General features: G+C 41.9%; 1 protein-coding gene across 3 annotated transcripts in view; it reads left to right on the top strand.

The window, feature by feature from the left end:
• The window catches only part of EMP1 (epithelial membrane protein 1), a 38,360-nt gene extending 24,841 nt beyond the window's left edge, over window positions 1–13,519 (top strand). For all 3 annotated transcript variants that reach the window (XM_083156579.1, XM_083156578.1, XM_083156580.1), the window contains exons 2-5: window positions 2,696–2,807; window positions 4,153–4,255; window positions 8,725–8,868; window positions 11,867–13,519. In XM_083156579.1, the coding sequence (XP_083012705.1) occupies window positions 2,730–2,807; window positions 4,153–4,255; window positions 8,725–8,868; window positions 11,867–12,021 (480 nt within the window). In that variant the 5' untranslated portion in view covers window positions 2,696–2,729 and the 3' untranslated portion in view covers window positions 12,022–13,519. The remainder of the gene's footprint in view (window positions 1–2,695; window positions 2,808–4,152; window positions 4,256–8,724; window positions 8,869–11,866) is intronic.
• Window positions 13,520–14,615: the final 1,096 nt, after the last annotated feature.

Raw genomic sequence — 14,615 nt, 5'->3', positions numbered from 1 at the left:
ACCTATATCTATGTTAGTGTGGTAGGAGGTGTGCCTGCAAGTCACACTTAGCTATGCTGAAGGGCTACCACCTCACCCATAGCACTCCTTGAGATTACGTGTTAAGTTTTATAATATGAGAAACTGGATCTGAAGCAACATTCCACCTCTATCTTATGTTATGCATGTCAATAAAAGCCTTAGCCTTTATGCTTTTATGTATTTATTCATATCCACCTCTGTTTTTTACCCTGTTTCACATTTTATCATCCCAAATGAGGCGTTAGTCTTTACCTCACTGGCATTTATTGTCTAATTACACTAAGCAGATAAAGGCTAATGTGTGTTTGGTTCTGCACATGTGCACATAGATGAATGTTGTTGTCTTTGGAGCATCTGTATAGAGCTGTGCGCATTATAAAATAACTGGTAATAAATAATGATGAGGTGCAACTAGTTCCACATCCACATTAACCCAGCACAGTCATTTTAACAGAAAAGCATTATACAGATGGAGCCAGCCTCAGCCAGCCCACCAGCACGACATATCCATAGCAATGACGGGCACTGGCGCGGGGCGTGGCCAGTGGACGGGACAGAAGGGGGACGGGCAAGCTTCTCACATGCTCTCGCGTACCATTGGCGAGAATGAGGTGCACGAGCAGCTCATGCGCGTGCCCCATTGTGGTGGGCAGCGACAGGGGTGAAAGTGAGGGGGAACGGGGTGGAACAGAGTTCCACCACCTCTAATGGTGAGGTGGAACATTTCAACCTCCACATTGGCCCTGCACAGTAATTCTCACAGAAAAGCATTCTAATTTGCAGGAGGATGCCAAAAACCCTACCACTGGCCCTGTCTCTGCCTAATGGGCGATTTTCGGGTCCTGTCCCGCTGTCCCACCCGCGGCAGGCATTGTCCCGCTGCGGGGGGTGACAGTTGGGAGACCCCCAATCTAGTAGAATAGACGCTGTGCGCATGCGCACAGCATCTATTCTCGTATGAAAATGAGGTCGCGGCTAATTAGCATAAGCTGCGCCCTCATTTGCATACGCCCCGCCCCCTTTTCGGGCGCTCGCCGCGCGAGTGTCCCTATTTCATTCGGACAGAAGTTGGGAGGTATGTTATTAGGTGGCATAGAGAAATAAGTTCCCCCACCTCTGCATGACCACTTTCTACCCTGGGCAGCGCACACTGGCAGGGGACAGCGGATGGCGATCAGATCGACAGGAGACATTCTAATGGGATCGGCTCCATCTGAAGTTGGCCGGGGTGTGCCAAAAACCCTACCACAGGCCTGGCTCTGCCTAATGGGGGTGGGGAGAGGTGTAATTAGGTGGCACAGGGAACTGAGTTTCCCAACCTTTCCAGGACCACTTTAAGCCAGGGTTGCCGACCCTCCCGGAATGGCCGGGAGGATCCCGAAAATCGGTTCCTCCTCCCGGCCCCCCGGCAAGGTGGGCAACCCTCCCGGATTCCGGGGGACCCCCACGCCACCCCCCGATTGCGGCGTCTTTGCAAATACCTTTGGAATTTAATGAGGTAATCCGCGGGTCTCAGAGGAGGGGGGCGGAGCTAAAATGTCCACAATCGCGCCGTTTTAGCCCCGCCCCCTCCACGGAGATCCGTGAATTGGGGTTTTTTTAACATCCTGGGGGCGGGCTTAATGATGTAAAGCTCAAGCCCCGCCCCCCAACCTGCAGCTGGAAGTCTCCTCCCCGGGCTTCTCCCAGAGAGGAGACAGAAAAAGTCGGCAACCCTGCTTTAAGCCCTGATTAATAAATAATAATGTACAGTTCATATAAACATTTATAATATTCCAATATGTATTGCAATGTATACAAATTATTACAGAAAGAATGTATTAAGTTTAAATGCTTTTATTGAGCAGTGAGCAGATGTATAATTAAATAGAAATAATAATGGTTTTATTGAATTATATCAAGCAATCAGTTGTTCCGTAGCGTTTGTAACTGAAATCAGCAGACGAGCAGAACAGCGGCCTCAGACTTATTACAGTGATTGTAACAGGATACTGCTAGACGCTCATAAGTAGCACATTGTGTAAAAATGCTTTGTAACAGGTTCTTTTCAATTATATTATTAAGAAACTGGGCAAAAACGTTCTAAAGATCCTATCATTTAAAGTACTCAGAACTGCCACCAACAATATGGTTTTGTTTTAGCATTGGCTATTGGAGTTAGAAGAGACAGTTAGACTTGCCGCTAATTTTATGCCATATACAGTACTAGTCTGTTTAATAAATATGGACTAAATTGTGCAGACTGTATCAAACAGTGATCAATGTCATTATTTGCTGCATTATCCATCTTATTAAGAGAGCTAATGGTAAATTTAGGAAAGCTTCTAAAAAATGAAAAGAGGTGATGTTGCTTATAACAACCAATCAGATTCTGTCTCTCATTTTGTAGGTGCAATAAAAATGATAAACAGAATCTGATTGGTAGGTATGGGCAACATACCTCTTTTCACTTTTAGAAGCTTGAGTAAATTTACCCCCTTACAGTATGTCTATTATCTTGTTACATATAGAATAAATCTTTTTTTTTTTTTAAATACATTTTATGTCAAAATACTACAAGCCGCATGATCCTATACTGTATGTGACATATACTCAGACCGCATGCTTTCTGTGTTTGTGAATCATTGGCATTCCAATTCTTCTTTTGTATCACAACAATCTTTTTTCTTCCTAGGATCTCTTTGAGTCATCCCCAAGAAGTTGCAAACATGTTGGTCGTCATGGCAGCCATCTTTGTGGTTCATATTGCCACCACCGTAATGCTATTTGTTGCAACCATTTCCAATGTACGTATTATAGTGGTATATTACTTTTGCTGTTTTTGGTGTGAATTAAATATCGTAATTTAAGTAATTGAATTCTTTTTAATAGAGGTCTTAATACCTTAGTAGTAATTATTATTACAAATGTTTACAATTAGTATATGTTCTGTTCTTGTTCTGATATTAAGGGGCATATACAGAAAAGGGTTGGCATTGCAGATGGATCTTTGTACTGTGAGTGCCCCGAAGCAATGCAGTTACGGGTGATGTAGCTAAATTGTATCGCTACTGGGAGCTGAAAGAGGTCAACTTGGAGGTAGTGGGAAGTTCTTACATAGGCAAAAGTTCTTAAGGTGCCCATACACGGTGTGTTTTTTCGGGTGCAATATGATGCACGCTCCCGTGCACAGCACAGAAAGTCGGTGCAGCCCATGCTTTTAGTACTAGATTGCATTGTATCTAGAACAAAAAGCATGCTGTTGTAGCACATTGTATGCTTTTTGTACTAGATACAATGCAATCTATTGCACCATGTATGGACACCTTAAGAGGGCATAATGGAAATGCCGGCTGTGTGGAATTGTGCATATTAAGGCCTACTTTCTGATATGTTACAGGCTAGGGTTAGCGGAAGCATGCACTGAAAATTAGGGTGATTACGAAACCAAGCACATGGATGGGGCAAATTCATCAGATGTGATGCGTACAATTCTGCATATGATTGAATATACGCATTTGGGGCCTGATTCACACCTGTTAGCAAGTCTGCAATTTTTGCAAATGGACAAACCATGCTGCACTGCAGGTGAGGCAGATGGAACATGTGCAGGGAGAGTTAGATTTGGGCGGAATGTGTTCAAACTGCAGTGTAAGAATAAAGAAGCCAGTATTTACTCTGCGTAGAAACATAATAACACCCAAATCTAACTCTCTCTGCCATGTTACATCTGCCCCACCTGCAGTGCAGCATGGTTTTGTCCATCTGCTAAAATCGCAGCATTGCTAACAGGCCTGAATCAGGCCCTTAGTGACATACATTCATTTACAGACTACATGCATTACAGCCTGCTTCGGACCCCAGTGGAGAAATGTAATAGGGACCAAGTTTGCAGACGTCCGAGATTTCAGCAGAGAGGTTATGATGGCCACTTTAAAAAGACAGGCAATCTGGGACCTCTGCAAACTCAGACCCTATTACATCACCCCACAGGTGTATATCACTGTATTTATTATTTAAAGGTTACCATCACTTTACAATAAGAATTCAGTACAGCAAAATGGACTAAAATGTTAACTGTCCCATAAGCAGTATGTTGAATTATATGCACAAATCACGTGTACACAAATCATTGCATTTATTTGGTTTCAGGTTTGGTTGAAAATGACCAATGCGGATTCATCACAAGGCATCTGGCTAACGTGCACCATTGGATCATGTTCCAGTATATTTGATGTCATAAATGGGGATGACCGTAAGTTATTATTTTTGTATTCATTTGTGCAATAATAATCTCATCAAATCAATAAGGACCTTTATGCTTATATATGGTATAACTCATAATGACTTTCCCTGTTAAGGAGATAGAGGCTTTTCACCACTCTGCACATTATTATTATTATTATTATTATTATTATTTTGGTGGGGAGCGGGGGGGGGGGATTGTATCCAAGATGCAGTAAATAACACATTGCTGTTTTTTCTTTGTTATCTATAACATTTTGTAACTGAAGATGAGACATTTTGCTTTTAATAATTTTTCAGAATATATAAGTAAATATGATCCAATTTGTGTAATCCAGGTCAAGATTCTTATATTCCCCTGGCAATTAATTGTTTTCTGTGATTGATTATCCATTATACTGTAACACTCAGAATTTACTAATATTTACTTTCATAAGTTTGAACATTAGGATTTTAGTAGTTTACTAGAGAACGTAGCTGACCAGTATCTTGGTATAAAGCATGTGTCTAGCATGTGTACAGTATACTGGGTATCAAGCATGTGTCTAGCATGTGTACAGTATAGTGGGTATCAAGCATGTGTCTTGCATGTGTACAGTATACTAGGTATCAAGCATGTGTCTAGCATGTGTACAGTATACTGGGTATCAAGCATGTGTCTAGCATGTGTACAATATACTGGGTATCAACCATGTGTCTAGCATGTGTACAGTATACTGGGTATCAAGCATGTGTCTAGCATGTGTACAATATACTGGGTATCAAGCATGTGTCTAGCATGTGTACAGTATACTGGGTATCAAGCATGTGTCTAGCATGTGTACAGTATACTGGGTATCAAGCATGTGTCTAGCATGTGTACAGTATACTGGGTATCAAGCATGTGTCTAGCATGTGTACAGTATACTGGGTATCAAGCATGTGTCTAGCATGTGTACAGTATACTGGGTATCAAGCATGTGTCTAGCATGTGTACAGTATACTGGGTATCAAGCATGTGTCTAGCATGTGTACAGTATACTGGGTATCAAGCATGTGTCTAGCATGTGTACAGTATACTGGGTATCAAGCATGTGTCTAGCATGTGTACATTATACTGGGTATCAAGCATGTCTCTAGCATGTGTACAGTATACTGGGTATCAAGCATGAGTCTAGCATGTGCACAGTATACTGGGTATCAAGCATGTGTCTAGCATGTGTACAGTATACTGGGTATCAAGCATGTGTCTAGCATGTGTACAATATACTGGGTATAAAGCATGTGTCTAGCATGTGTACAGTATACTGGGTATCAAGCATGTGTCTAGCATGTGTACAATATACTGGGTATCAAGCATGTGTCTAGCATGTGTACAGTATACTGGGTATCAAGCATGTGTCTAGCATGTGTACAGTATACTGGGTATCAAGCATGTGTCTAGCATGTGTACAATATACTGGGTATAAAGCATGTGTCTAGCATGTGTACAGTAAACTGGGTATCAAGCATGTGTCTAGCATGTGTACAATATACTGGGTATCAAGCATGTGTCAAGTATGTGTACAGTATACTGGGTATCAAGCATGTGTCTAGCATGTGTACATTATACTGGGTATCAAGCATGTCTCTAGCATGTGTACATTATACTGGGTATCAAGCATGTCTCTAGCATGTGTACAGTATACTGGGTATCAAGCATGAGTCTAGCATGTGCACAGTATACTGGGTATCAAGCATGTGTCTAGCATATGTACAGTAAACTGGGTATCAAGCATGTGTCTAGCATGTGTACAGTATACTGGGTATCAAGCATGTGTCTAGCATGTGTACAGTATAGTGGGTATCAAGCATGTGTCTTGCATGTGTACAGTATACTAGGTATCAAGCATGTGTCTAGCATGTGTACAGTATACTGGGTATCAAGCATGTGTCTAGCATGTGTACAATATACTGGGTATCAACCATGTGTCTAGCATGTGTACAGTATACTGGGTATCAAGCATGTGTCTAGCATGTGTACAATATACTGGGTATCAAGCATGTGTCTAGCATGTGTACAGTATACTGGGTATCAAGCATGTGTCTAGCATGTGTACAATATACTGGGTATAAAGCATGTGTCTAGCATGTGTACAGTAAACTGGGTATCAAGCATGTGTCTAGCATGTGTACAATATACTGGGTATCAAGCATGTGTCAAGTATGTGTACAGTATACTGGGTATCAAGCATGTGTCTAGCATGTGTACATTATACTGGGTATCAAGCATGTCTCTAGCATGTGTACATTATACTGGGTATCAAGCATGTCTCTAGCATGTGTACAGTATACTGGGTATCAAGCATGAGTCTAGCATGTGCACAGTATACTGGGTATCAAGCATGTGTCTAGCATATGTACAGTAAACTGGGTATCAAGCATGTGTCTAGCATGTGTACAGTATACTGGGTATCAAGCATGTGTCTAGCATGTGTACAGTACACTGGGTATCAACCATGTGTCTAGCATGTGTACAATATACTGGGTATCAAGCATGTGTCTAGCATGTGTACAGTATACTGGGTATCAAGCATGTGTCTAGCATGTGTGCAATATACTGGGTATCAAACATGTGTCTAGCATGTGTACAGTATACTGGGTATCAAGCATGTGTCTAGCATGTGTACAATATACTGGGTATAAAGCATGTGTCTAGCATGTGTACAGTATACTGGGTATCAAGCATGTGTCTAGCATGTGTACAATATACTGGGTATCAAGCATGTGTCAAGTATGTGTACAGTATACTGGGTATCAAGCATGTGTCTAGCATGTGTACAGTATACTGGGTATCAAACATGTGTCTAGCATGTGTACATTATACTGGGTATCAAGCATGTCTCTAGCATGTGTACAGTATACTGGGTATCAAGCATGTGTCTAGCATGTGTACAGTATACTGGGTATCAAGCATGTGTCTAGCATGTGTACAGTATACTGGGTATCAAGCATGTGTCTAGCATGTGTACAATATACTGGGTATAAAGCATGTGTCTAGCATGTGTACAGTATACTGGGTATCAAGCATGTGTCTAGCATGTGTACAATATACTGGGTATCAAGCATGTGTCTAGCATGTGTACAGTATACTGGGTATCAAGCATGTGTCTAGCATGTGTACAGTATACTGGGTATCAAGCATGTGTCTAGCATGTGTACAATATACTGGGTATAAAGCATGTGTCTAGCATGTGTACAGTATACTGGGTATCAAGCATGTGTCTAGCATGTGTACAATATACTGGGTATCAAGCATGTGTCAAGTATGTGTACAGTATACTGGGTATCAAGCATGTGTCTAGCATGTGTACATTATACTGGGTATCAAGCATGTCTCTAGCATGTGTACAGTATACTGGGTATCAAGCATGAGTCTAGCATGTGCACAGTATACTGGGTATCAAGCATGTGTCTAGCATATGTACAGTAAACTGGGTATCAAGCATGTGTCTAGCATGTGTACAGTATACTGGGTATCAAGCATGTGTCTAGCATGTGTACAGTACACTGGGTATCAACCATGTGTCTAGCATGTGTACAATATACTGGGTATCAAGCATGTGTCTAGCATGTGTACAGTATACTGGGTATCAAGCATGTGTCTAGCATGTGTGCAATATACTGGGTATCAAACATGTGTCTAGCATGTGTACAGTATACTGGGTATCAAGCATGTGTCTAGCATGTGTACATTATACTGGGTATCAAGCATGTGTCTAGCATATGTACAGTATACTTGGTATCAAGCATGAGTTTAGCATGTGTACAGTATACTGGGTATCAAGCATGTGTCTAGCATATGTACAGTATACTTGGTATCAAGCATGTGTCTAGCATGTGTACAGTATACTGGGTATCAAGCATGTGTCTAACATGTGTACAGTATACTGGGTATCAACCATGTCTAGCATGTGTACAATATACTGGGTATCAAGCATGTGTCTATACTGGGTATCAAGCATGTGTCTAGCATGTGTACAATATACTGGGTATCAAACATGTGTCAAGCATGTGTCCATTATACTGGGTATCAAGCATGTCTCTAGCATGTGTACAGTATACTGGGTATCAAGCATGTGTCTAGCATGTGTAGAGTATACTGGGTATCAAGCATGTGTCAAGCATGTGTCCATTATACTGGGTATCAAGCATGTCTCTAGCATGTGTACAGTATACTGGGTATCAAGCATGAGTCTAGCATATGTACAGTATACTGGGTATCAAGCATGTGTCTAGCATGTGTACAGTATACTGGGTATCAAGCATGTGTCTAGCATGTGTACATTATACTGGGTATCAAGCATGTGTCTAGCATGTGTACAGTATACTGGGTATCAAGCATGTGTCTAGCATGTGCAGTATAGTGGGTTTGGTAGTTATGTTAGTATAATGCCTCAGCGTCTATAGCCCCAGGTGATCCTATAATAATCTGCCACTTGTATAAATGCTCTCTTTCAGACTCTGCTATGAGGGCAGTGGAAGCTTTCATGATCCTGTCCATTATCTTCTGCTGCTTTGCCCTGTTTTCATTCATTGGGCAGCTCTTTATGCTGGAGAAAGGATGTCGCTTTTACATCACGGGAGCTATGATGCTTTTCTGCTGTGAGTATGCTGTGACTATGCACACAATGTAATAATGCATACATCCAAAGCTCATGATAATGAAAATAGTATTATTAAGCAATTGGCTTAAACAAAAGCTTTAGCCCAGAAAATTGAGTGTTTATTTTTAGCCTTAAAGTGTTATTTCAATATTAGCAATAAAATAAAGTAAGGGCTGTTATTGTTCTGAATTATAAAGATTATCCTGTTTCTTTAAAAAAAAAAAAAAAATAGTAGTGGTAGTAGTAGCAGTAGTAATAGTAGTAGTAGTAGTAGTAGTAGTAGCAGCAGTAGTAGGAGTAACAGTAGTAGCAGCAGTAGCAGTATCAGTAGTAGTAGCAGTGGTAGTAGTAACAGTAGCAGCAGCTGCAGTAGTAGTAGTAGTAGGAGTAGTAGCAGTAGGAGTAGCAGCAGTAGCAGTAGTAGCATCAATAGTAGCATTAGCAGTGGTAGTAGTAGTAACAGTAGCAGCTGCAGTAGTAGTAGTAGAAGCAGTAGGAGCAGTAGTAGTAGTAGTATTAGTAACAGTAGTAATAGCAGTGGTAGTAGCAGTAGTAATACTGTAGTAGTAGCAGCAGTAGTAGGAGTAACAGTAGTAGCAGCAGCAGCAGTAGGAGTAGTAGGAGTATCAGCAGTAGCAGTGGTAGTAGTAGTAACAGTAGCAGCTGCAGTAGTAGTAATAGCAGCAGTAGGAGCAGTAGTAGTAGTAGTAGTATTAGTAACAGTAGTAATAGCAGTGGTAGTAGCAGTAGAAGTAGTAGCAGTAGCATCAGCAGTAGTAGTAGCAGTAGTATTAGTAACAGTAGGAGCAGCAGTAGCAGTAGTAGTAACAGCAGCAGTCAGGGCCGACGATGCTAGGCACTGGAGCACCCCAGGCGGGGTGCCCCGGCGCTCACCTGATACACGGAGGGAGGGGGGTGTGGAGCTTGCCTGCCTGCGATGCGGTGATGCGGTGTGACTTGACGTGGGGGGGGGGGGTGCCGGGTGATGCAGGGTGGGAGGGACCTGGGTTGGCCGTGTCACCCGATGGGGCAGGGGTGCCAGGGTGCAGGGGGATGCAGCGCGGGAGGGACCTGGGGATTCCCCTGCTCTACCCGCAGAGAGCTGCGGTAAACTTACCCTGGGATTGAGGTCCTCTGCTGTTCCAAGGCCGCCAAGTCACTCCACTGGAGGTGATGCTGGGGGGGGGCTGCTCACTCCGCCGACCTCCATCCAGGGGGGGCCTGCTCCAAACTGCCGCCCTCCAGTGGCTGGCACCCTAGGCAAATGCCTAAGGCTGACAAGTGGTGGCAGCAATAGTAACAGTAGTAGCAGTGGCAGCAGCAGCAGGTGGCAGCAGCAGTAGCAGCAACGGCAGCAGTAGTAGTAGTAGTTGCAGAAGCAGCAGTAGTAGCAGCAGTAGTAGTTGCAGTAGCAGTAGTTGCAGTAGCAGTAGTGGCAGCAGCAGCAGTTGCAGTAACAGCAGCAGCAGCAGCTGTAGTAGCAGTAGTAACATTAGTAGTAGTAGTAGTAGAAGTAGCAGTAGTGGTAGTAGTAGTAGTAGCAGTAGCAGTGGTATTCATAACTGACTTTTGGTTACTAAATCATTTACCATGTAATAACAATAGTTTTGTTCTGTAACCACCATATTGCCAGGCATGGGTGGATTGAGATCGAAAACCAGCCTGGGAAATTTTTGTAAGCAGCAATCATGGAGATGGGGTCTTTTGAGGGTGTGGTCTGTTGAAGGGGTGGGATCCAGTTGCAGCTGTCCTTGTGTCTTTTCCTGCACTTGTGTCTACTCTAACACTTTATGCTAACTCCACTCAGTGATGTATGTTTATCCTAGTTGCCCGGAGGCAAGTTGGAGTTTGGTACCCTCGTCCCCCTAATCCCACCCTCCATTAAAGAAAAAAGATAATATAAATATGGTGTGTGTGTGTGTGTGTCACAGTCAAGCAGCAGTGGCGGGTGTACCATTGCTTGCTGCAGCGCAATCTGAGTGGTACAGGTGTTTTCTTGAGTAGAGAAGTTTCTTAGATATATATATTTAGGATGTCAAAGGTCTTAAGGTGCCTATACATGGTGCTATGTGCACCATGCATTTTAAATTAGATCACATTGCATCTAGTTCAAAACTCATGCAATGTGCTAAAGCACTGTGCGTTTTGATCTAGATGCAATGCAATCTAGTTAAAAAAAAGTACAGGCAGTGCATAATTTATGTGCTGTGCAATGGGATGTGCCCGGGAGCGCGCATCTCATCACACCCGGTATGGGCACCTTTAAACTTTCTAACATTATAAATGCATTAGGGCAGTTAGCAAAGTATATAAACTGTCTATAGCTGGGGTAGCCAACCCTAGTCCTCGAGAGCTACCAACAGTGCATGTTTTGCAGGTCTCCTCACAGAATCACAAGTGAGCTAATTAGCTCCATCTGTGTATCTTTTAAAATGTGCCAGTGATTAATGAGTGCAGCAGCTAGGTTGTCTGGAAAATGTGCACTGTTGGTAGCTCTGGAGGGCTAGGGTTGGCTACCACTGGTCTATAGCCTACAATGACTTTGCTTCCTTGTTGGGTACTACAATTGTCAGCAAAGTATATAAACTGTCTATAGCCTACAATGACTTTGCTTCCTTGTTGGGTACTACAATTGTCTGCAATATGTCTTAAAACATGAAATTAGATTTCTGCAGGAAATTGCATGTTGAAACCTCAGAACAACTCTGCTGTTGCTATGTTACAGCTATGTTGTCAATAATTGACTTTTCTTAGCAAGAACTATAATAACAGAAATAATCACTCAACATCTGTAAAATCCCAGCAATAGTCTTTTGGAGACAAAGGACCATGATATAGTCCTATTTCAAGTCTCATGAGTTACTCAATTATCTATTACTAGTAATTACTAGTAACATTTTTAAAAGAAGCTTTACGTAAATGTGATAACAGATTGCATTTGTGAGCTACAATATGTACTTATCTGAGAGTGATTATCAATTATTTCTCCTTCACAGGGCTCTGTATTCTTATTGGAGTTTCAATCTACACAGCCAGATTTGCCAATAGCAACAGCGCATATTATCATGCCTACTGCTTTATACTGGCATGGATCTGTTTTTGCCTCAGTTTGATACTTGGAATCCTCTACATGATCCTGCGGAAGAAGTAACCATGCTACACTTATGTACCCAACCCCACAGCCTGTGAACCTTAATTTCAACAGAAGTTCCCAGTTTGCCGACACAAACGAGAACTGTCCCATTGTGATGTCACAGACCCAAGGCAAACACTGTGGAAAGGTTTTATGAAAGTCACAGAAAAAGTTGCAGTGCTTTTAACATGGCTGCCCCCATGTGAAATAAAATTGGGCAGTGGGAAAGGCATAGCAGTCAAGGAAAGAAAAATCTAAACAAATTTCCTTGTCTTCAAAGAATTTTATCCATGACTAAAATCATCTGAAAAGATAAAAATTGGGATTTGCTTGTGACTTGTTAAAATAAGTAGTCTTTTATTGTTTTAATTTATTTGAATTGTAGTTCAAAAGGTATTTTAGGTGCAACAGTTTTTTGTCAGGTTGTGTTTTAGGGACACCAAGTGGCATGTTCTAAGTACTGTATGCTCAGAATACAACACCACATCATTGTCAATGGATCTGTATAGTTCTTTGAACAAAAATGTTTTATTGTATTTTGGATAAATATCCGTTGTACTATCAATATCATACATAAAATCATGAAAAATAATACAGTGATAACAGCATCTGGAAAATTTAGATAATATTGTTAAAATGTACAGAAATAAGTCTCCTTAGCTACCATATGAAATAACCCATTTATACAGGTAAAACCTGTATTTAGTTTAAAAGTAGGGAATACTATACAATTATCTGATATTATATTTAGTCACTAAGAGATAAGTGTTGCTGCTGTATAGTATACAAAAGCAGTAAGGAGAACATAATGTTTTTGCATACAGCTTACACAGCACGGTGTCAGTTAAAACTAAAATGTATTTAAATTTAGATTAAATTAAATCTTTCTTCCATGTGAGTCTTTATCTCAAGAAGAAGTGATAACTCGTGTCACAGGGGGTTTATTAATCAAGTTTTTCTTATTTATTAAGCTCTTCTGATCGTGTTTATGGATGGATTTTAAAGTGGTAATTTTTTTACTTGAAGTGTTTTGTTAGTAAAAAGCCTCGCCCTTCTAAATTTTAGCATGAACACAAACTGAAGCACTGGGTTTTACAACAAGATGGCTTAGTAAACAAATCCTAAGGTATTACAAGGAAGTAGTGTTACATTTATATAAGTGGAAATCCAACTACATCAGGTACAATCATGTACAGTGGCAAAACCATTTCTGTTACAAGGCATAAATGTGAAGACAGGCATAAACGATGTGTCTACCGTCAGCACGACCAATCTTACAACATATAGACCGCGCCGTAAACACCAAATGATATATAGTTTACGGTGCATTCCTCGGCATCTGGTCATTCCCAGCATTTTCCCATCAGGTGTGCAGCAAGCCTGATGAGACCACCTTTCAAATGACCCATGGAAATCCTTTATTGCCGGTACACACTATGATGTTTCTGATACACTGGGTGAAATTTAATAGGTTGAGAGATTCAGAAAGTGTTAGATTTGGTAAGAAATCTCCAGTTTTTTTAAATCGGCAATCATTTACACTGCAAAACCAGTTAGATATTGCAGTGTAAATGATTGCCGCTTTAAAAAACATAATGGAGATTTCTTACCAAATCTCGCACTTTCTGAATAGCTCATCATATTAAATTTCACCCAGTATGTCAGTCTGATCAGCCGGACGTATCGCCTGGTGTGTACCCAGCTTCAGATTTGCCATTCTAAACTCTAAATTACAATTTGCAACTACAGCTGCCCCAATATGTGTGCTACATGATAACACAAGCAGCGTCTTACTAACAAGCAAATACATTTGATTTGTACCCCTTATGTCACAACATGCCTTGTCCATTGTCAGTTTTGTACCTCTTAGCTGGATTTTCTACCATCCCCAATGGCCTGGAGCAGAGTTGGACAGATGCCTCTCTTTTTTGTAGAAAATATTTTTGCACTTGCACGCACGTTCACAGAAAAATGCTTTCAGCCACACATACACATATTCAGCACCCTTGAAAATCTGATGGTACATATTCCACACCTGGGACATACAGAGCATAGAAGCACATAACTATTTTTTACCATCCTTCTCTGTTTATACATTTTTGAGCGCTACGAGGATCACATCACATTTTTTGTTTTGTAACATTTAGCAGCATCTTCTGACTTCTCATGCTTAGAGAGGCAGAAATGGGGGCAGAAATGCAGTAAGTAAGGACCAGGGCCGGTGCAAGGCACCGGAGCACCCCAGGCGAGTCGGGGTGGGGGCGCCCCGGTGCCAGGGTACCTGTTGCAACCATCTGCGTAGCCGCCAGGGGGGTCCAGGATAGCGTCTGACAGGAGCCAGCCCTGCAGTGGTGTCCTTGCCACGCGGGTACCTCCTGCGGCGCTGAGTATAAAACTGGCGGCGGTGGGGGGTCCCTTCAGTGAATAAGAAATCACTAGCGCTATGCGGCGGCGCGGGAAGCGCTTCTGTTTAGAAAACACTGGCCGCACGGCGCACGCTGATTGGCTGAATCTAAGTGTTTTCAAAACAGAAGCGCTTCCCGCGCCGCCGCATAGTGCTAGTGATTTCTTATTCACTGAAGGGACCCCCCACCGCCGCCAGCTTAAGCTTT

Source organism: Crinia signifera, chromosome 8, assembly GCF_055691185.1.
Source record: "Crinia signifera chromosome 8, ASM5569118v1, whole genome shotgun sequence".
Taxonomy (NCBI): Eukaryota; Metazoa; Chordata; class Amphibia; order Anura; family Myobatrachidae; genus Crinia; species Crinia signifera.
Note: the sequence above shows the minus strand (reverse complement) of the source record. Positions and strands in the feature narration are given on the sequence as shown.